The 21,684-nt window shown below is 43.7% G+C and overlaps 1 protein-coding gene across 2 annotated transcripts in view; it reads left to right on the forward strand.

Annotated features, from left to right (window-relative positions):
- Nucleotides 1-4,867: 4,867 nt before the first annotated feature.
- FAM120A (family with sequence similarity 120A) overlaps nt 4,868-21,684 on the forward strand; it is a 45,436-nt gene continuing 28,619 nt past the window's right edge. Inside the window, exons 1-6 of one of the 2 annotated variants that reach the window (XM_009077005.1) lie at nt 4,868-5,126; nt 9,869-9,951; nt 18,804-18,932; nt 19,408-19,504; nt 20,562-20,662; nt 20,955-21,238. In XM_009077005.1, the coding sequence (XP_009075253.1) occupies nt 5,060-5,126; nt 9,869-9,951; nt 18,804-18,932; nt 19,408-19,504; nt 20,562-20,662; nt 20,955-21,238 (761 nt within the window). In that variant the 5' untranslated portion in view covers nt 4,868-5,059. The remainder of the gene's footprint in view (nt 5,127-9,868; nt 9,952-18,803; nt 18,933-19,407; nt 19,505-20,561; nt 20,663-20,954; nt 21,239-21,684) is intronic. The other variant, XM_009077006.1, reaches the window with a different exon arrangement.

Raw genomic sequence — 21,684 nt, forward strand, 5'->3', positions numbered from 1 at the left:
TCCGTGGCCGGTTTGCACTCCAAGGCCACGATTTCAAAGGTTGCAGGATATGAACACGTCGCATCTCCCCGCACGGCGTTCCTGATTTACGATGGTTTCTGCTCGGCCGAGCGATTGTGTATATTGAAACATAAGACTCTGGAAAAACAAGCCCGGGGATGAAGCTGCAGTTTTTAGGAGTTGCCTGCTCGCCTTCCCGCTGGGGAGGGGAGAGCAGCAGGAGGGGGAGCACATACTCGCAGGCTTTATTATCCTAAATTACTTCTGTGTGTAGAAAAATATTATGCAACCTTCGGAGTTGCATGCACGATCACTAGCAGCAGCTTAACATTATCTGCCCTTTCGGTGGATTAGAGACATTCTGGCCAGGCTGTAGCCCTGGGGGGTACAGAAGCCTCTCTCCACCGAGCTCACCCAAAAGGTGACTTTGGGTGAAGTTTCTCCTAGTTCTGCCAACGGGGCAGGAGTTGCTGTTTCTCCCTCATAGTGCCCGGCTCGCTGGGCCAGGCCCGTCCGTGTGCAGCCACCCGGGGCAGAGTGGGTGTCCAGCCCTCTCCGCAGTGGAAGTCCCACCCTGCGGTGGCCCCGGCCGTGGTGGGGATTGGCTCTCCGGGCTGGGGCCACGGTGCCGGGCAGAGCGCGTGCGGAACGAGCTGGAAGCGGAGGCGAAGCTCATTCTTGCAGGGCACGTCGAGCTTTGCTATACACGATGCCTTGGGCTTGGCCTCGGTTAGAGTGAGGAGCGAGCTGTGTCTGCTGCAGCTGTGTGTTCTCCAGAATTGTGTACGTGTTTTGGATGGTGGGAATTTGATAGCAGAAACATCCTCTCATTTAAACTTTTTGAGGATTTTTTTTTGTAGCTAGGAAATACTTCTTTAAGCAAAAAGTTTTGGGGCTCATGCAGTGGTGGTCTTTGCCTTGATCTGTTTGTGGGTGCGTTATGAATCTTCCTTTGCTTGTTATTGAGACTTATGAGACCATTAGTCAAAGCAGTGAGTGGGGTAAAATAAGAATGTTTTTTTCTTTTAATGTGTTAAAATTGGTTTAAAGCAGCCCTGAAATACGTAGTAGCTAACAGGATGGCAGCAGTCTTGGTCTCAGTGGGTGTTCGGTGTTTGCGCTAGTTTTGTGGCATGTTGAACTGGCTCTTAGTTTGTTAAACATGTTCTGTCTCAGACCTGACCCAGGTACGTGACATCCCAACCAAGTTGCCACATTTGACAGCAGTGTCACCTGTAGCACTTTGTTTACTTCCAAGCTTAGCTGCAGCATTAGCTCCTTTATGGTTTCTTGGTAACAGGCCTGATTCCTAATCTCTGGAAACAGTTACAGGAGCGTGAGCTCACTTCATGCTGAGTATCTTTTCTGTCACTGAAAAAAAGTATCCAAAAACCCCAACACCCCCTCCCCCCCCAAAAATCCCAGCAGATACAGCCGTTGCCCTAGTTTTGATGAGGAAGGTTTGCGAGGTGGATATTTGTCTGCATTGGGTTAGCCCTGGGAGTTGGCAGCTCATTACCCCGTACTGGTGGAGAGTGGGGGGGGGAGAGTTTGTTGCTGTTAGGAACAGGCCCACCACTGTGCCACCACTGTGCATATCCAAACTGTGCTGGTTCTCTGCACTACTCAGCTGTCCTGGGGATGAGAAAGATACTAGCAATTCCCATTTGATTCCTCATTTTTTTCAGTTGTCAAAACTCTGTGTATATCTCTGGTTTTAATGGATTCATTCTCAGGTTAGGAAGGCTATTTCATGGTTCCTATTGGTTGCATGCATAATGCACATCAAAGTTACTGCTGAGCTTAAATCACGTTCCGTCTCTGCTGTTCTTCCTCACTTACATGATTTATTATCTTTCTAAATCTGCTTTATTACATATATCTTCTCTAAACCTTCCTCCAGTGTTGTTCTTGCTCTCACTTTGGAGCAGCCCTCCTGATGGGCACAGAGCAAATGCAGCTTGAAGGTGTGATTTTTATTTGCATGTATGGATAATTTTTTAAATTTACATATGCATAAGACAGTTGTTAAATCCTGGTGTTTTCTCGCTTTGTTTTAAGAAGTTGGGCTTGAGAATACTGATTGACTTTAAATATGAAACTGATTTTCATATTTTCAGGAAACATTTGAGTCTTAAGTAGAGGCTTCTGTGCAGAGCTAGGAACTGCCTATGAATTTAATCTATTTTGGTAATTAGAGGGGAGAAAAAGAGTGATGTCTTCCATCCAGAACAATTATAAATCACTCACAGATGGTTTCAAAAGCAGGATTTTAACAGGTTCCTCCAGGTTATAACAGATATCCTGCGGGTCCTTAGCTGTGTTGTGACCTGGTAATTTTTTTGGGGGGGGGGCATATGATAATTTTTAAAAGAAACTTTTATGTAAACCAAGCTCGCTAAAATTTAAATGTTTCGACAGTGGAGATCTTAACATCTCTAATACTTCGGGGAGACTGTTTTATTCTCAGTACCTAAAGGTGCTTGCAGGTTATAACAGATATCCTGCGGGTCCTTAGCTGTGTTGTGACCTGGTAATTTTTTTGGGGGGGGGGCATATGATAATTTTTAAAAGAAACTTTTATGTAAACCAAGCTCGCTAAAATTTAAATGTTTCGACAGTGGAGATCTTAACATCTCTAATACTTCGGGGAGACTGTTTTATTCTCAGTACCTAAAGGTGCTTGTGCCTGTTTGCTCAGGCAGGATTCTCTCTTTCTGAGCCAGCACTATTAATGTTTACACAAGATTTAGACTTGAAAATTATTCCAAACTCCTGGCTGTGATTTCCCCCACGTCCCCCCTCTCTGGGTTGGTTTTGGGGCAGGAACATTGCCTGAGTATCTCTCCGTTTGTGACAGCCATGAGCTATTGCTCTGGCTCTTATCTTGTTAGAGTTTTATGTTGTGGGTTAACTGTACCTTGGTACAGCGTTAACTGTACCTTGGCAAATACAGCTCTTTTCCCTGTGATGGTTCAGTTATTTGAACATGGAGTCTAGTATTCCCTGAACACCCTGCAGCTTCGTGCTGTGTCAGAGAGCTCTATAAAATGGGGAGGGAACTGGAGGCTGTGGAGTTAGAGGAAATAGCTCATAGGAGATCAGAGCAGGCCGCACACACAGCTTCCTCCTGCCTTATCTGCAAACCCGTGTCACACCTAGTGCTGCAGGAAGAGTTCTCACTTGGGTTTTTATAGATCATCTCTGCTTGTGTGAGCAGAGAGGTTGGGCTTAGAGACATGGACATAATTTAAATCTGTCTACCCTTAATTAAAAAACATCTGGGTTTTTTTTTTCTAATTTAAAACCAGTGAAGACTGGGGTTGGGGGATGATGAAGCCTAAGTTGCCTTCCCTGATTTAGAAACTGTGTAAATCTGATGTCTTTAAATTTTTTTCAAGGATATTTGTGGTTTCTCCCACATCTTATGGTAGGGAGCAACACCACTGTTAGAAAAGTGTGTTTTTCCAGAACACTCCAAGCAAGTTTCTGAAGAAGTAACATTTTCTGAAGACTAGGAGGTGGCAGGCTTAGGAGTAGGGAGAGGTTACCGAGCTTGTGTTTGATCACAGGAGTATCACAGGTGACTGTTTTACTGCTCAGGGTTTGGTTTCAAGGGGAACATCTCACGGGAGAAGCAAAATTTGACATACCTCTCTGGAATACCATAGTTCAGCATCAGGTTCAGCAAGTGTAAGGAGTGAGTAGGAGAGGAAGGGTCGCTGTAAACTTGCCATGGATGGCTGCAGGGCTGCTGGAGCAGGCTGTGGAGTTTGGGACCCTCTCTCCTGTTCTGCAGAGGAAGTAAATAGCCTCTCTGGCACCAAGGCTGTAGTTATTCATGCGTGCTGTGGAGACTGAAGCTAATAGTTTTGTACTGGTCTATTTTGGGATAGCTTGCTGTCTGCATTGTTGTTAAAATGGAATACTCAGTGAGAGTAGGTTATACCAACACCCAACTTCCAAGGGGGTTTCTGAAGCACTGAATGCTTGTTGTGTGTGTGGATGGTAGAAGCATTAGGGATCCAAAGCTTTCAGCTGGCTGTAGGTGTGTGTGCTTGTGTGCACACTGTGGTTGTAGGGGCTCCTGATGGTGTGTGGGAATGCAGAACTGTAGGTACTGGCCCTGCCCTTGTGGGGCTTTTTCTGTCAGTATGAACTTCTTGATAAGAAAGGGTTGCTTTTGTATTCCCAACATCAGGAATTGGCCCATGGCTCCCTGCACAACATGTCTGTTCGAGTCATCTGATTGCCGTAGCCTAAAATATGTGCTTTGCTAGGCAACGGGAGTGGAGAGGTGAAGTTTGGGCTATAAACTCAGAGCAGTTTGCACCATCAGACACAGCAGTGCATAAAGGGATAGGCTGAGAGTGGAAAGAGGGGAAAAATTTGGCTTAACACAGCAAGGTAGGGGTTTTGAAAGGTTAAGGAAGTTACCTCTGTTTGTTGATCCTGGCTTGTGTTTGGCTCTTTCAAGAGAGGGCCAAAAGCTTGCAAAGGGATCATGGGTTTGCTCGATCATGGGGGGCATCTTGGAGCTGCTGCAGCACCCACAGCCTCAGGGCTTTCCCCTGAGTTGGGACAGACCCTGGTACAGTAATACCTTTAGAGTTTGAGTGTTTCTGTTAATAAACAGGTCTTTCAGATGAGTTCAGCAGTACAGAATGCCACTGCAATGGCTTCCAGAGGTGTGTGCTGTGCTCTGGGTGCTCCGTACGTCCTGTCCGTGTGTGCTGCGTCACTGGATCTGTTTAATGACCCTGTCTGGAGTGTTCAGATGCACATGTATAGTGTCAGAGAGACCCACTATATTGTAATAGTTGTGATAAATCAGTGCTGCCATTTACACTGGAGCTAATTGCTCTGTCTTCCACTATAGGTTGCACAGAGCATTGAGGATCATCATCAAGAAGTAATTGCTTTCTGCAGAGAAAAAGGTTTCCATGGTTTGGTTGCGTATGACTCCGATTATGCATTGTGCAACATCCCTTACTATTTCAGTGCCCATGCCCTAAAACTGAGCCGGAATGGGAAAAGCCTCACAACAAGCCAATACCTAATGCATGAAGTTGCCAAGCAACTGGACCTGAATCCAAATCGCTTTCCTATTTTTGCTGCTCTTTTAGGTAAGTGAAGATGCTGCTAGTCAGCCTTACCATTTCAGTTTCTATTAACTGTTTGAAAATAACTGTGTGTAATTTGACAGAGCATCTGGGGAAAGGCATCCCTTTGTCCCGGACATTCCTGCCATGTGAGGTGGACTGGATGGGTGTTGATGAGGTCAGACATGCCCAATTTGTAGAGACCTGTGAGCAATACAAGTTGTGGCTGTCTAGAAACAAAATTTGAAAGTAAGGATTGGGCAGAGCTCTGCCTAGCTAGAATGTTGCCAGTGGGTGGGGGGAAACGGGACAGGTGTGGTTCTACTAGTTTGGGTCCTGTATGGTATATGAGGTCTGCTGTTAATGGTACACTTTCCAGACTGGAAGTATGCTTCTGTCCTGAAGTCTGCCCAAAAATATCACCTATGGAGTTGAAGGTGTTTGGGTTGCAGGGACTTTTTTTTCCCCCCCCTCAGAAGTGACTATTGGGCAAATATGGCAGCACGTGAGCTGCACCAGAAGTATGTTGTGTAACTGAGTGAAACTGCACAATTCTGAAAGCACAGGTGCCTGACATCGAACCATTCCACTGGTTCTGGCTGGTAGTGTCTTAGCACTCCTGCTTCTCACACTCCGTGCTGTGGGGTCTGTAGGGAGCACAGGTGGGAATGTCACCAGTTTCACATTTATGCTTAAATGGGACAGTTTTAACGCACCCTATTTCCATAGCAGTGGTAGAGAAGTCATACTCTCTCAGATGGAAGAGTGAATTAATCACAGATAAAGTTGACTCCAATGAGTAAGATTTATTCAGAGCAGTGTTCTGCTTTTTAGGAGCAGCCATGTTCTTGATCTTGTCATGCTGTGCAAACAAAATAAGAAAACTGGATTTTCTTTTCATTTTCTCACTGACTGTTTCAGTAGCGGTATGTGACAGAGGAATAAAACTTCTCATTTGAAAGCTGTGAATGAAAGCTCTGTGTTACTGCTTTAAAATACTAGTATTCCAGTAGTCTTTGGTGTTAATTGTTTCCAGTCCAGGCAAGCCCCTTCCATGTTAAGAAGGAAAGAACCAATGGATGTTGCAGTAGAAAGCCACAAGTATTTGACTAGTCGGAGTTGGTTTCTGTTAGTGTGTGCTTTCCAGAGTGGTTACCTGCCTGCACAGGTGTGGGAGGGGTGACTGAGCTGCCATTGTGGGAACTGCAGGACACACTACTACTATTGCTTGGCTTTGTTCTGGAGTCTATAAATAGTTGCATGCCAGTTGAGCGAGTAAGAATTACTGGTGGAAAAGCAGTTTCCCAGTTGCAGGCATGTTTTATGGAATTCATGGGAAGTAGATGACAATGGCATGGCTTTAACTCATCACACAACTCCAGCTGCTTGGCCCACTGAAACACTGCTAGGTTATATCAACAACAAGTGAGAAAAGTTCTGGTAAAGTTTCTGAAGGCTTTGCAACTTTATGCAAGGAGCTCATGAGCATTTTTCTCTCCTGCTATCTTATATGGCAAAATATTTTTGAGTTTACCCTTAGGAGACAGAAATTTGAAGGCATTTTACATGATCGCTAGAGAAATGTTTTGTAGCTCTTTACCCCCCCACCCCTCCTAAATTGGTACAAAGGTTAAAAAACCCAGTTCAGCTACAAGTTTGGTTCTGGGTATTCCTTTGCATTTCTTGTGTGTGTGTATGGAGTATGAGTAAGCAGAATAGAGTTCATGGAAGTCAGGGTGAAAAGATAAGATAATCTGGAAGCCTTCCTGTGGTCAGGGCTTTTGTGTTATTTTATGAGTGAATATTAGGAACTCTAAGTATCTGGAGAGAGAAAGGGCTCTGAAAACAAACTGAACTATAAACTGAAAACAAATAGATACAGTTTGACTGAAAATACTGTCAACATGTTTTAACTTTTGCAGCCTTGCTAATATGGTAACTTTTTTTTAAAGTAAAATACTAAGTGCATATATGCAGATAGTTGTGTGTAGTGTGGAATGTGTTTAAATCATGGTAGCTCATTCAGGTCTAGATTTTTATATTTTTTCTTGAGTATCTGAGGGCTTGTCCAGCTTCACAGGTTATTCTGCCCTTGCTCCTGTGGCCTCTTTGGATCTCTTTTGATCCTGATAAGCAGAATGTTGAAAATCACAGTGAGAAGGTCTGAGTGAGTGCTTGGTGGCATGGGAAGGCACATGAATATGTGCTGGGCACGTCAGTGTAACTCCCTGTGCTGCCACTTTGTGTAGGAACAAAATGATGCATTCTGAAATAATTATGGTTAAGCTGCTAGTTTAATGTTTGCAATTCCAGAGGGCCCAAACTATCACAATATCTGTGATATCCTTGTTCAGCTTTAGGACTGCAGATCTGGTTCTCTGTATCCAGAAAACTCAAGTTTCTTTGTATTCAGATACTTCCATGTCATTAAGTCTCTGTTCAAGTGTTCCAGCAAAATATTTTTCTGACTGTATCAGCTAGGCAAACTTCTAAAGATCTGTGTCTGAGGATGTTCTGTGTACACTGTGATGGTTGGTTTGGGTTTTAGCTTGGTTTTTTTTTCCTTCTTCCAGCTTTTCCTGCAGAAGGGTTTTGTAGTTGTAGCTTTATAATATAAGGAGTATCCTTGGCATGGGTAGTTAAAATGTGGCCTGGATACTGCATCCTCTGAGAGTCTGCTCTTAAAAAGTTCTGTCCTAATTGCTGCTGATGTAAACAGGGAATTGATTTAGGTTCTCTTGTAAATTTTGACTCAAATACTTCAGAATGATTTAAGAAAAGAAAAACAGCCCAAGCTTGAGCAGTAGAAAAACAAACCCAGTGTGAGGTATAGGGCTGTAATTTAGTGAACTCTTTAGATAGGGCAGTGGCTTCAATTAGTATCTAATTGCTTCAAAAAAACCTAAGGCATACACTATAATAAGCCATTAAAATGGGAAAAATCAATATATGTTGAGGTTGTTCAGCCAGGTCAAGAAATAGAGGTTGCTTATGTAACACTGATCTCTTTCCCACTGTGGCAGCCCTTTGTAACATGTTTAGTTATGGAGTCTCTGTTTTTCACTAAAATTTGAGACCTACGTAAGGTAAGTACAGGCACCACTTCTTCTTTGGACCACAAAAGACACTGCTGCACTTCAGCATCCTAAATCCTGTGGTTCAGTGCATGGTGAGAATTGATTGAACAGTCAGAGCACCTTAGGTGTGTTCAGGGGGATGGAATTGACTGCAATGCCAGATGGAGACTAAGTAAAATTGGCATTTTGGTGGAAGGGAGAGTAGCCCTGACTGTTTTAAAAGGTAATTGTAGCACCTGGAGGAGTTGCTGTCAGTTATCCCAGAACTCTGTGGTGCTCTGGCTGCAATAGTTTTTTTTCAGCCCTGTATTACAAAGACTGTCTAATCATACCTTGATTAGATTAGTTGGAGTGTGGCTGTTATATGCTAACTTGTTGAATCTTTCTGATGTGAGGTTAAAGTTTAGCTCCTAATGAATAAAAATGATAATGTCCTTACTGGAGATCTCAGCAATGGGTGAAGTATTGATTGGACCCAAAGATTTGCCTCTCTGGAGAGCATCAGCTGGTCCCAGGGCAGAGGACAGCTCTCCTGCCTGTCACATAGTAAAGAGCATTAGGAGCAAAGTAGATGATTTTACAAGCAAAATATTAAGAAAGGAAACAGTTGTTGTAATATTAAAAGAATCTTGTGGTATTCTTTACGAGTAGATTCAAGATGTTGTTGAAACAGCGAAATTTCAAAAACATGCAAACTGTACATACATTGGCAGCAATGAGAGCTGTGCAGTCACTTCTAGGCTGCTGCTTCACAAGACCAGGTGTTGAAAATAGCCTGACGTTTTCTGCCAGAAGTGTATTGATGCATTCTGTTTAGCTCTTTGTAAAGTTTGGATCCACAGCCACTGAATTCCATCTTTGGCTGATTAGTTACATCTTGGATTAATTCAAGTGTTGGAAATGTTCCCTAGTAAGAATTGGTAGGTGAGGGTTTTTTTGGTGGTGAGGGGGGGATTTTGGGGGAGGGGGGTGTGTTTGAGTGTGATGTGCTTTAGGAAAAAAATCCAGTTGAGGTGAGCTTCTCTCTGGGGTATGAACAGCATGGTAAATGCTCTGTCCGTGGAAATAATATGATTTCCCAGTTCCTTTGCTGCTGCCAGCCAGGGTCCTGTCTGACCTGGGCAGGTCAGCAAAAGAAACTTCAGGAATTGGGAACCTGCTAAGTGTCATTGGAGCTGCCCATGTTTCTGAGGGTTAGATAAACCTGCCTGGTGCCTTGCTGCTTGACCCACACTGCAGGAGGGAGCAGGGGGCAGATTCCAGGGGCAGCTCCCATGGGGATCAGTAACTACAAGTGCTGGGATGCAGAAAGGGCTTCCCAGCAAATGTCAAGGAGAAATAGAAGGTGTTCTTACACAGTTGCACCTGCATTAGGAAATCCTGTTGAGGATTCCCTACTAGGGCACACTAGGTGGAGGAGGATGCCGTGTCGTGCCTGGCTGTGTTGCTGCTGGAAGTGAGCTGGTTTCATGGAAGAGTGCTCCTCACACAGAGGGAAGCTACTCCTGCTGCAGCAGCAGCATGCTAATTAGGCTTTTCTGGAGTAACAAAAAGATATCTGCAAGTTTAATCTCTATGTTAATCCTCTTGCTGGGGAGCTGAGGACTGATTGCAGATTTGTTTGCTGTATGTAGAAACTGTGTGTAACGTTTTATGGTGTACTTAAATGAGTTCTGCATTATGTTTCAGGTAATCATATTCTACCTGATGAAGATTTGGCTTCCTTTCATTGGAGTTTACTTGGTCCAGAACATCCACTAGCTTCACTTAAGGTACAAATTTAATATAACTAGGAGTAATTAAGCTAAAATCAATGCTACTGGTTAATCAGAACAGTGTCATAGGTTAATTGAAAGCAGCTCTGTAAGGCTCTCATGTTCAGTCACCCTCAAGGTGTACCAGGCCCTGGCTGCAGAGGATACCTGGGGTGATTAACCTTCCAGGGCTAAACTTAGCCTGTGTGATCCCCCTCAGTGCCCTTCAGCTGCACGAGCCAGAGCTCCAGCGTGGTTTGGCTTGGAAACTGCAGCTTCTTGCTCTCTTCTTTCTTTAAGAGGAGAGTGTTTTGTTTAGTCATGTTCTTCAGCTATCAGTAATCATGATCTGGGTATCTTCCTACCATCTTGTTTTATTTTCTCCTGCTCTGAGTTTGTGTGTAGTAGTCAGGTTTTGATACTTGAGTACCAAATAAGCTAGAGAATAGGTTGCACAAGGAAGCTAACATGGCCTTCAGTAGTTTCTTGGGGTTTTTTGAGACAAGTAACTTGTCTGATGCTCTTAGTTTACAGTACGTGTGTTCTGCTGCTTCATCACACTTGCCTTGTGCATCTGCCAAGCAGATGGCTATAAAAGGGAAACTGGACACACCAGAGAATTGGATCATAGTGACCTTTCTCTCTCTCTGCCACAACAGACATGTCTGTTTCTCTTTCTTCTGAGGTGTACCATGCAGCAAATAATCTGCTTTTTGTAAATTCTGTCAGACTGTTTGGTTATCTCTACAACAAAAATTGGTGGGGGTTTTCCCCTTTCTGTTCCTGAAGTTTATTAAGCCTTGAAAAGTTGTGACTTGTTTTGCCAAAGGTAGAATTTAAAATTGCAGATTTTCAGCAGAATTTTTAAGGCTTTCAGGTGCATTGCTTAGTGAACAGCTGTGACATTTGATGTTACACTCATCCCCTATTTTGCTGCCACTCCTGTGTTTAGAAAGGTAAGTGTCAGCACACTGCAGTGGCAAACCAAAACCTGCATGCATGTTTGCTGCTTCCTTGTAAAACTCGAGGTGACAAAATGAGAAGAGTGTGCCTGTATTTTGACTTTTTACTAAAAAGGTTGATATGCAGATCTTCTCACCAAGTGGTTGATAAACTTTCTGATGATACTTTTCTGTGGTTGAGGCTAAGTAGACTTGTTTGACAGCCGGTTCAGGCTGTGGCTTAAGACACCTTGGCCTCCTGGAAAGCCTCTAAATTTATACTGAATTCTTTGAGCAAAAATGAGATATTTGTCATCTTTGCTTCTAGATTTACATTTTCAGTGACAACACCAACTCGGCTTTGTAGCTGGTGTCCCAAGGAAGCAAAACGTGTGCCCTTGGGGGATCCCTGGTGTATTCCTTCTGCTGGCCAGTGTTAATCAGATCTGAAAGCAGTTCCTGTTTGGCTGTTAGAGGTTCTGTGAAAACTGCTATGTTGTTAGCAGGGAAAAGCCCCAGATGAGTGCCCTGAAAGAGGGAAGGACTAGCACAGCACAGGATTTGTTGAATTCCATGGCAGCTTGCTGGCCAGTTGTGGAGTGCACAGCCCCAAACGGATCATAGCATCACTGTCTCTTGCTGGTGGTGGTGTCAGAGGGGGAGATGGAAGGACACATGTCTGCAGCAAACCAGTCTTCCTTAGTTACTGGTCATGGAACAGCTGCCTGTTTGTTTCAGCTATAGTTTCACAGTGCTTATGGCTTGCAATGTTTCAGGAGCTCATTAATTGAGTTTAATTTCATTTTACATATTAGTGTGTCAGTGATGCCATCACAGCTCTCTCTAGGAACCTCTTGTTCACTGTACATGTGCACAAAGCAATATTTCTTGTAAATTTTATGAATACTTAAAAAAACTTAAAAGACATTTTTATTAGCCACAACCTGATGGCAAGAAGTAGTTTCCGAACAGTCCCAAAAAGTGCAAGGCTTCATGAAGAGTGGAAATGGGGGGAAGTTGTTGTGTTTCCCCAGGATGTCCTTCCTGGGCTGTGCTTACAAACTTCGCTTTGTCATGTCTATTTAGAGTTAAAACTGAGTGTTCTCCATGCTTGGGAACCAAGAGCTCTAATCCCACACCTCATTCAACTCAGGATTTGAAAAGCTTTCCCTCCTTGTGTAAAGATTTTAATCTTTTGTCTCTAGGACAGCATGGTCTTGAGCATCAAAGCTGACAGATTCCGTTCCAGTGGCCACATTTGTTGCTTTTCAGTGAGAACTGTGACAGTTAATAATGTACAATTTATTTCCTGCATTCTTCCTCAATCTTTTATTATGATGTAGCAAAATGGTTACTTTTTCTACAAGAGTAGTGAGAAAGTGTAACTTTGAAAAGAAACTCCCAGTTTTGCTGATAGAAGTTGGTGTGTCTGCTCGAGTGCCACCATGGGGAGGGGAACGAAGCAAACCCGAGGAACCTCTGCTTTAGGGAGGGAAATGAGGGCTGTGGGTTGATCCAGGAGCAGCTGAGTACAAATGGGCAAAAGGAAGGGAAATGGAAAGAATCCAGACTTCATGTCTAGAAGGAAATGAACCTCACAAGGCATCTCTATGTGCTGGATGAAAAGCCTTTGAGGAGACACCAAGAATGACTATCAGCTTAGCAGAACTGTGAATGTTGCATGGCCAAATTTTAATGAAGAGGTATGAATTGCTGTTGGTGCAAAAGGGAGACAGAGTCCATCCCCAGTCCTCTTGTCTGTCCAAATGTCCCTGTGCAAACAGATAACACATCCAATAGGTGTGCAGACCTGTGCCTGTGTCCTGTTACCTGCCCAAAAGCAGGACTCACTGAAATGACCACCTCAGGGACTGAAACAAGAAAGGAATTGATAGACTTCCTGAGAAATCAGCTGACTCCTAGACTGCTAGACTCTGTTTGGAAACCAGCATTATTCTGCTTTTTGTTTGTGTGCTTTGGGGTTTATCTTAAAGACAATTGGGTTCATATTCTGGGAAAGCTGGTTACAGTGTGGAGCTTCCAGATCAATAGATAACTGCCAGAAGGAGATTGGGGGGGTAGTTTCTTACCTCTGGCATGAATTAGTGCCTGTTTGGGAGCACAGACCACTGAAGAAGTACTGACTCTTCTTTCACTAGGTAACCTTAGGAACAAGGATTAATGCAGTCTCCCTTTGTGAAGAAGAGTATGCATGGGAACTCCATCTCCTTGATGGTTCCATCTCAGTGGCGAGGCAAAGAGAGATGCTTCCAGCAAGCAATCCAAAATATGCAGATTAGGCTCCTTCTCTGGATTGCTCTAGGAAATTCCTGTCTTTCTCTGTCTGTTGACTTGGGAGGGTGTCTACCAGGAGGACACTAATATGTGAAGTAGGTGCTTAGGTAATTGCTGCTGCTCAGATAACAAAGGTTGGTGCTATTAAGATATGCTTCAAGTAAGTACCTGGTCATTTGTTTGTGGTTTTTTGGTGCTAAGGCTCATAATGTAGGTCAGAAAGGACCTCAAGAAGTCATCCAGTCCAGTCTTCTGCAAAAGGCATGCTCACCTTGAGGTCAGAGCAGGCTGCTCAGGGGCATTGCCTAGACTAGTCTTGGAAATCTCTGAGGTTGGAGACTGCACAGCCTGTCTGGGCAGCCTGCCCTGTGGTTTGACAGTCCCAGCAGTGAAGGTGCTTTGCCTTGTATGTGGTCTGAGCCCGTCTTGTTTCAGGCTATGTCTGGTGTCTCTTGTCTTGCACAACACACCCTGTGAAGAGCCTGTGCTCTGTGTGCTCTGTCACTTTTCCATGGGCACTGGAAAGCTGCCAGTGGGTATCTCCAAAGCCTTGTCTTTGCCAAGCTGAATGAGCCCCATTCCCTCAGCCTCTTCCCATAGAGCAACTGCTCCAACTCCTTGACCATCTGGTTGTCCTTCTGCAGAACCAGCTCAACAGTTGTGACACCTGGCTCGAGCCCCAGACGGAAGGCAGTGCTCTGGAGGTGATGTGCCGCGTGCTGAGGAGTTAGATCCCTGGATCTGCAGGCTGTGCTCCTGCTGCACAGCCTAGGGTGCTGCCAGGGCAGTCCCTGGCTCCTGTTCCATCTGCTGCCTTCCAGGAGCCCCAGGTCTCTCTTGGCACACCTCCAGCCTGCAGAGTAGCCAGGGGTTATTCCTGCCCAGGTGCAAGGCTTTGCTGTTGTAGTTATAGGATTCCTGAGGGCTTCCGTTGGCTCATCCCTCTGGCTGGTCAGGGTGTTCTGGATGCCAGCCCAGCCCTTGGGGTTGTGTGGTGTGCAGGGCTGTCACAACGAGGTCTGTCTGTATCACACCTTTGGCTTGTGTTTCTGCTCTCCCCTTTGTTTTCTGACATAATTCTTACTCCCCTATTTATATTTGGTTTTCCTGATATCCTGTGCATACAAATTGTTAGCAAACGACATTGTGCAGTGTGTGTTCTTGTTACCATGCAGAAGGAGAAAGAGGTCAGTTTGCCAACCAGGATGGAGGGAGGAGGAGAGAGAATTTTTAAGTGAATAACCCAATCTTTGGGGAAAAGCTGAGCTTTGCTGATCTGAGAACATTTTAAGTCATCCAGGGAACTTCTTGCCTCTTCAGAAAGCTTGTCATTAGATCAGATGCTCTACAAGCTCCTAAGATGAAATATTTTCAATTTTCAAAGGATGATACAAGATCCAAACAATTTGGATGCCATCTCTAATAGGGACTAGTAGACAGAAATAACAAAACTCAGGCAATTTGTGTAGTATCCTTCAGATCTTCAGTCTTTTCTCTTGCCAGGAAAAAGACATGTTCCCTATGTGTTGCCTCAGAGCAGCTGAATGTTCGAGGTCTCTTTTTAATGGTTTGAAAATAAAACTGAAGCAATTATCTGCTTCCAGCAGGCACAGCAGTAAATGCCTTGTTGATTAGCTGTTAAAGGCTGTGCTTCCTGGAGACAGTGGGCAACTGGGGTGTTCCCAAGGCTGGGGAGCTTTTCCCAAGTGTGGCTTAGGTGCCTTCACTGTCCTAATCATCCCGTGGAGTTCTGTGTATGTGAGTCTGTTCTCTTCCAAAAAAAGCAATTTTGCAAGGTTATTTTGCCAAACCCAAGACATTTTTGTCTTGTAGCTTCTGGGTTTATAGTGTTGCTCTCTACCTCTTGCTTTGACAAATACCTCTGTAGAACTCATGGCTTTCCACCACTTAATCTTTTCAGAGTGCACAAATAGGTGACTTGTGATTTTTGCCACTGCTCTGTCACGAACTGTAGGAGTCCTTTTGCAGATAGCAGAGAAACTAGGCCCTTTCCAAGTGTCAGCCTGCCAACCCGATCCCCTCCAACTGTGGGATCCACCCTCATTATTGCCTTCCAAAACTGATGTTCTGTATTGTTGCTTGTCTGAAACTTGTAGAGGATAAGGAAAAAAAAACCATCTAAGAAGAAATCTTTCCTAATGAGAGGTTGTTAAGACATGATGCTGGTTTTGCTGTACAATGTTCTGTGCACCACTAGAAGTGAATGTGAACCGTGAACGTGTGCTCTGTAAGTGAATTTTCCCCATCCCTGCCACACAGTAAGCTTTAGCTTGTATTTTACTGTACACAGGATTAGAAACATTCTTTATGGTTCAGTGCAAAATCTACAGTTCCAGATTTCTGGAAAGTTCTAAAATGAATAGAAATCTTTCCTTCTTTAATATCAGGAAAGTACATCATATTTCACCATTTTATGTCTGCCTTCTGTGTAGTGTAGGTCATGACACTTGTAGTTTTGAGGGTGTTCTCACATCTGCCCTGGATATCTTTGAAGCAGAAGAACAGAGAAGAAAATCAAAATACCTGAAATGTCTCTGGAGCTGTAAAACATGCTTTCAGAAGGTCTTGCTTGAGGAATTAAGAATACACTCCAGTAAGGTCTTGAGGCTGTTTAAAGGCAGCTAAATATGCAGTGAGCCCTTGATAGGTCTCACTTGAGCTTCATCCTTCCAGGGCCTGAGCTGAATGTTAGCACCAGAGTGATGTGATGTCTTCTCTTGATGCTCACGTTATGTGGTTTATTCAATATTGCCATCCTGGAGGTCACATAAATTACTGGGAGATGGCTTACTCCTGTCATCCACGGCATTTCCAAGCAGAGATTGCAGGAACACTCAGGAGCAGCACAGGGTTTCTGAAGAGCTCTGCAGAGAGCACATCCAGCATGACACAGCCGTGGCATGATTCAGCTGCTTTAGAGATGGATAATTGTTACACATGCAAGTAAAATGGGAGGTGTTCAGCAACCCACTTGGATCACCAGGGAGGAGAAAATTGATTGCTTCTGCTTGCAAAATGGAGACAAAATTTAATCATCACTATTGGACTCTAAGCTTACACATGAGTGTGATCTATGTTTCGTGGTGTTGTGTGTATCCAGAGAGGCACACTAGTGAAAATTTAGAGTTTAAGATCTGAAATAGAAGTAATTGCCACTGACTGTACTGAACAGAACTGTTCTTAACTGTTCACTTTTCACAAGGGCCTGGAGTCGCAGGACATGAGGAATGGCCTTAACCTGAAGGAGGGCTGGTTTAGATTAGACATTAGGAGGAAATTCTTCCCTGTCAGGGTGCTGAGGCACTGGCACAGGTTGCCCAGAGAAGCTGTGGGTGCCCCAGCCCTGGAAGTGTTCCAGGCCAGGCTGGATGGGGCTTGGAGCAAAATGGGCTAGTGGAAGGTGTCTCTGCCCATGGCAGGGGGTGGGACTGGATGATCTTTAAGGTCCTTCCAACCCAAACCATTCTGTGTTTCTGTGTTTAATTTAGGCTCATAAAACGTGGAGCTCATCTCTGGTAAAGAATGGTATAGAATGAATTTCCTGATACTTGTAAAACGTAGACATTAGGAGAAGGAAATTAGTAAAATTGGGAATCTGGCAAAAACTCTGTGGTCTAAATGTGAATAAGGCAATCTAAGAAATTGCATAATAAGTGGATCAGATAAGGGCAGGAAAGAAAATAATCACATATGGTAGACTCCATATAGAATAAAAAGGGGTTGTGGTACAGGTTTTTCAATTTCTAAGACAGAGCCAAGGAAGCTTAATCAGAGTTTTGCGTAAATATTTCAGACAAGGCTGAACTGCAGTGTTTTCTAGTAAGGTCTGATCCCTCTGTGTAGAGTGCAGTAAGAATGTGTACAGATTTTTCACATTTTTATATAGTAAAAATAGGCCTGTTAAATAATCATAATGGTCTCTCAAGTCTTGAATCAGTGAATTTTGCAAATAGACAGATGAAAGGGTGTTAAGAGCAAAACCTTAGCTGACCCTATAGGCACGGGCAGAGTGCTTCAGAATTGTGCAGAGGTTCCAGCCAGGATTTTTAGAAATTCCTCAGGCTTCCTCTAAAATGTAGGACACGTATTTGGAGACCTGTCTCCTGCCCCTGAAAGCGTGTGCAGAGTGTGGCACAGGGGACAGGAGCAGAAGCTGCTGACACTTGAGGAGTTCCTCAGACCCAGCTGGCAGCACTGCTCCCTGCCTGGAAATTTGCAGTACTCCAGGATGGTTCCACTTTACCTGAAGTTTCTGTCCCCTATGTAGGATCACAGAGTGCAGTGATTCCCATAATCATAGGCTGAATAATCCTCATTTTATTTTCAGGAAGAACCAATTGAGTGTTGAGGTGCAAGTCCAGGGTTTTCAGGACTATCCAGGTCCCCTCGTTTCTCCATGTGGACACAAGAAAGGATCAGGCTAAAGAACTGAGTCTAGAACTCCCTGAAACGGCACATCCACCTGCAGCTGCTGGTCACTGAGCTGCAGGAGCTGCTTCTGTCCATAGGCCCTTTGAATATTGACCCACAAAGTTCTTCCAGCTCTTTAGTCTTATTACGAAGTCCAAAGTGATTCGCATATTTTCGGGTCCGTGGCCTGAGTCAGTGACCTGTGCATCAGTGGGAATTCACCATTTTCCTGATGCCTTGGGAAGGCTGAACCTTGGGCTCTGGGCCCAGGTCATAAACTTGAAGGCAGTTTTTAATATGTGTTAAAGCACAGTTTGAATCATTGGGAGGGCAGACACATCTGGCATTGGTTGGTGAAACATTAATGCTGGATATTGAAGTTATTCTATCAATGGAACTACCTTAAGAATTTAATCTAAGTCTGCAAAAAGAGTAATCAGCCCTGTCACCATGTTGACACTGAAGTGCTCCCATCGTAGCAGCAAGGAACCCAGACAGACATCCTTCTCTGCTGATTTAGAACATAAAAGAAAAGTCATTTCTTGCCTGAGATGTGACACATGCTGTGAAGCTGTATGTGCATGTTCTACTACAGGTAATGAAATGTGCAAAACTAATTATTAAGCTATGTAATCTTCAAATAAATTTAGACCCATTTCTGTAGCACCTTGAAAAGAAGTTTCCTTGAGATACTCCTTTTTCTTTTTTTCAACCTCCCTTTTCTGTGTACACAGAGACCTTCCTGTTCCCAGGGGGTCTCTTTCATCAATTCTGATACCACTTTACACCCAGAATATAAACTGTCAAAATATTTTCTGGCATATCTATGTGTATGAATGTCTGATGAAAATTAATGATGAATTAGATGAAGCATTTTGCACTAGAGGAACTATCCAACTAGAAAGCAGTAAAAGAATCAGCATTGTTGACCTTGTGTGTTGTTGGAGCTGATCTTTAGCCAGCAGCTGTTTACATAGAGGTGAAGTTTTGCATATATATATATAAATCTACTGTAGTTGTTTGAGTCATTGCTTAAGGTGAAGCCTTAAAAACAAGGTGGAAGGCCAAAGAGTAGTTAGATATTAAACGTGACAATGTGGTATTTGTTGAATGTATTGTCAATAACTAAAAGTTTTGCTCTCTGCTGTGTGCCTGGAGCGTGCGGGTGCCCCCATGGCTCATCTGGTGTGTTTGTTTGCACAGGTACGTGCTCACCAGTTAGTTTTACCACCGTGTGACGTAGTGATCAAAGCCGTAGCCGACTACGTCCGGAACATTCAGGACACCACCGATTTGGATGCCATAGCAAAAGATGTTTTTCAACATTCACAGGTAAAGTATAAAGCAAAATAGTGATTTGAGATTTTTTTATTTTTTTTTGACCCATTGTGCTCTACGTTTGTGTTGAAGAATTGCATTTGATAAGAACAGTGGTTCGATCAGTTGATAATGTGTTGGTATATGCAGTGGCTTAGCTCCCCTAATTCCATTCGTTCTGAGGGGCAAAATACTGCATTTACCCTCAGGGCTTTAAATTCCTGATAACCAGAAGGGTTTGTAGCCTGGCTCGGTGCACTATCTTTGAGAAAAGTGGTGCATGAAGACAACATGTTCAGGCTTTACCTTGCATGGATTAACATAGCATTTCTTGTGCTGGAGCAGCGCTGGCTGTCTTGGGGTGTCCATAGGCATGTCCATAGGTATCCCGTGACATGCTCTGCTTTAACTACTGTACAGCCCTGTGCTGACCTGCAGGTGCCAAACCTGGATGGACTTCTGACAGATCTTTTCCTTTTTTTCATTTTAGTCTAGAACAGATGACAAAGTCACTCGGTTTAAGAGAGCAGTTGCATATTACTCAGCAACTAATAAACCTATGCCATTTCATCCACCACATTACCTAGGTAAGTAATGACAGCAACCAGGATTTTCCTTCTAACTAAAATCTGGGATAACCCTGAGTCAGAAATATACTATTAGCAGGATCTTACAGAAATGTTTAATGCTCTGGCAGCTCTCACTGGAGATGAGGTTTCAGAAGGTTTTCATAGGATATGTGCTGAGGTTGTGTTCTTGCCCCAAACAGAGGAGAACAACCTGGACTGCTTTTCTTCTTGGCTATTGCAGCATTGCTTCTGGCACGGGGACACTTGAGAGAATGATACTGTGAGCAGCTGAGGTCTGGTCCCAGTCATGGGGATGGTTCCTGTTTCTAGTCATTAAAACATATTTCCTGTTTCTCACTGGACTTGCTGACATGCTCCCTTTATAGTCCTTGATTTTTTGATGCCATAACATACCTACTTGAACTGCAGCCACATGTTGTGACATTGCAGATTATGCTCAAGGCTTACAAATGAATTCTATGGTCACAGGATTTCCTACCCACACCCCATTCTTACTACTGAAATGTCATATGGGCTGAAATGTTCTAAAGATCTTCAGTTGCCATTCTGGTACACTGATACTGATTTTCCTTCTCCTCCTCTTGGGGAGTGGGGTGTCTTTATTTGACACCCAGAGACCTGCATTACAAGGCATTAAGGGTACTCTAGGTCAGATACACAAATGTCAGACAGTGCCAGCATTGTCTGTGTGACGCTGGGTTTGCAGCGCCTTCGTTGTCACATCTCTTGGGCTTTTTATTCTTTGAAGCTGCCTTTGATTCCCAGGTAGAATAGGAATGTGCAGCAGTGAGAGATACAAAGACCCTAGAAAAGGCAAGACAAGTAAAATAGACTTCAGAAGCTACAAAGTATTTTTATTAAAAGGCAAAACCGAATAAAACTGACTAAAAGGCATACGAGAGAGTAGTAGTGCTAACAGAACCAGAATAAATAAACCATAGAAGCAAAAGGACAAACCAGGTAACATTTGTGTCAAATATTGAGCACTTTCATGAGTGTTTGCTTTTTTCCTTGTTTTTTCCCCTTCTCTCTCCCCTCCTCCCCTGCAATACAGCAGCCAGACCGAATCAGTTTGGTATGCCTGGGATAGTGCCACCATATGTTCCTTCTCAGATGCTTAACATTCCACAGACCTCACTACAAGCAAAACCTGTGGTAAGTACAGCCTCTGCCCTACTCCTTGGGAGAGGCCTGCTGTGCTCAGCAGACTGAAATCCAGGTGGGAAGGGTGTAGCTAGCTTTTTTAGCATGGGCGGTCACTGTTGGAATTTTAAGTCTGGAACTGAAGAGATGCTACAGGCTCTGGTAGAGGACAACTTTTGTGGATGTTGGTGGCTGAGTTTTAATGGGTACACTTGGGAAAAGCCACTTGGTTAAAGAATGTATTTTGTTTTAAAAGCTCGTATATTAATTTGGCCTTCACTCAAGAGAGATCCCTTTATTTTAGGCCCAGCAGATGTCCAATCAGGGTGGGACCCAAGGCCAGGGTCCATACCCATACAGCCTCTCTGAGCCAGCCATCACCTTAGAAACAGGTGGAAAAAGTCTTTCTGAGCAGAACAACTACAGTAACATTCCTCATGAAGGAAAACACACACCATTGTATGAACGGTCTTCTCCAATAAATCCAGCTCAGAGTGGGAGCCCTAATCATGTGGATTCAACCTATTTTCCTGCCTCTTCTACATCTTCGTCCTCTGACAACGATGAAGGCAATGGGGGTGCAGTGAAGTAAGTTTCTCATGAGGATGGTTTCTTACTCAGCTTCTGTTAAAAGAAACTTGCTTCCAAAATCATTTACAAGTATCCTGAAAGTAAGAATCATAGAGTCAATCAGAGAGTATCTTGAGTTGGAAGGAACTCACAAAATCATCAAAGTTCCACTCCTGACCCTGCAGAAATCTGCAAGTTAGTGATGTGGTATAGAGTTACAAATATAGTTTTGAGTCACTGTGACTGCAGACACATCCATGGTTCACTCTAGTCACCTTGTTTCTTAGGCAGGAATCCAAAGCTAAATAACCTTGGGTGTTTTTCTGCTTCTGCCCTTATGTTTTATTTAGAGAGTGAGGTTTTGGTAAATGTCATAAAGCCTTCCAGTTCTTTACTTTGTATGAAAGAAATATTCCTTCTTCACAGTATAATTCATTAAAATTTCAGCAGATAAAAACTAAGGA

Source organism: Acanthisitta chloris, unplaced genomic scaffold (assembly GCF_000695815.1).
Source record: "Acanthisitta chloris isolate BGI_N310 unplaced genomic scaffold, ASM69581v1 scaffold9576, whole genome shotgun sequence".
Taxonomy (NCBI): Eukaryota; Metazoa; Chordata; class Aves; order Passeriformes; family Acanthisittidae; genus Acanthisitta; species Acanthisitta chloris.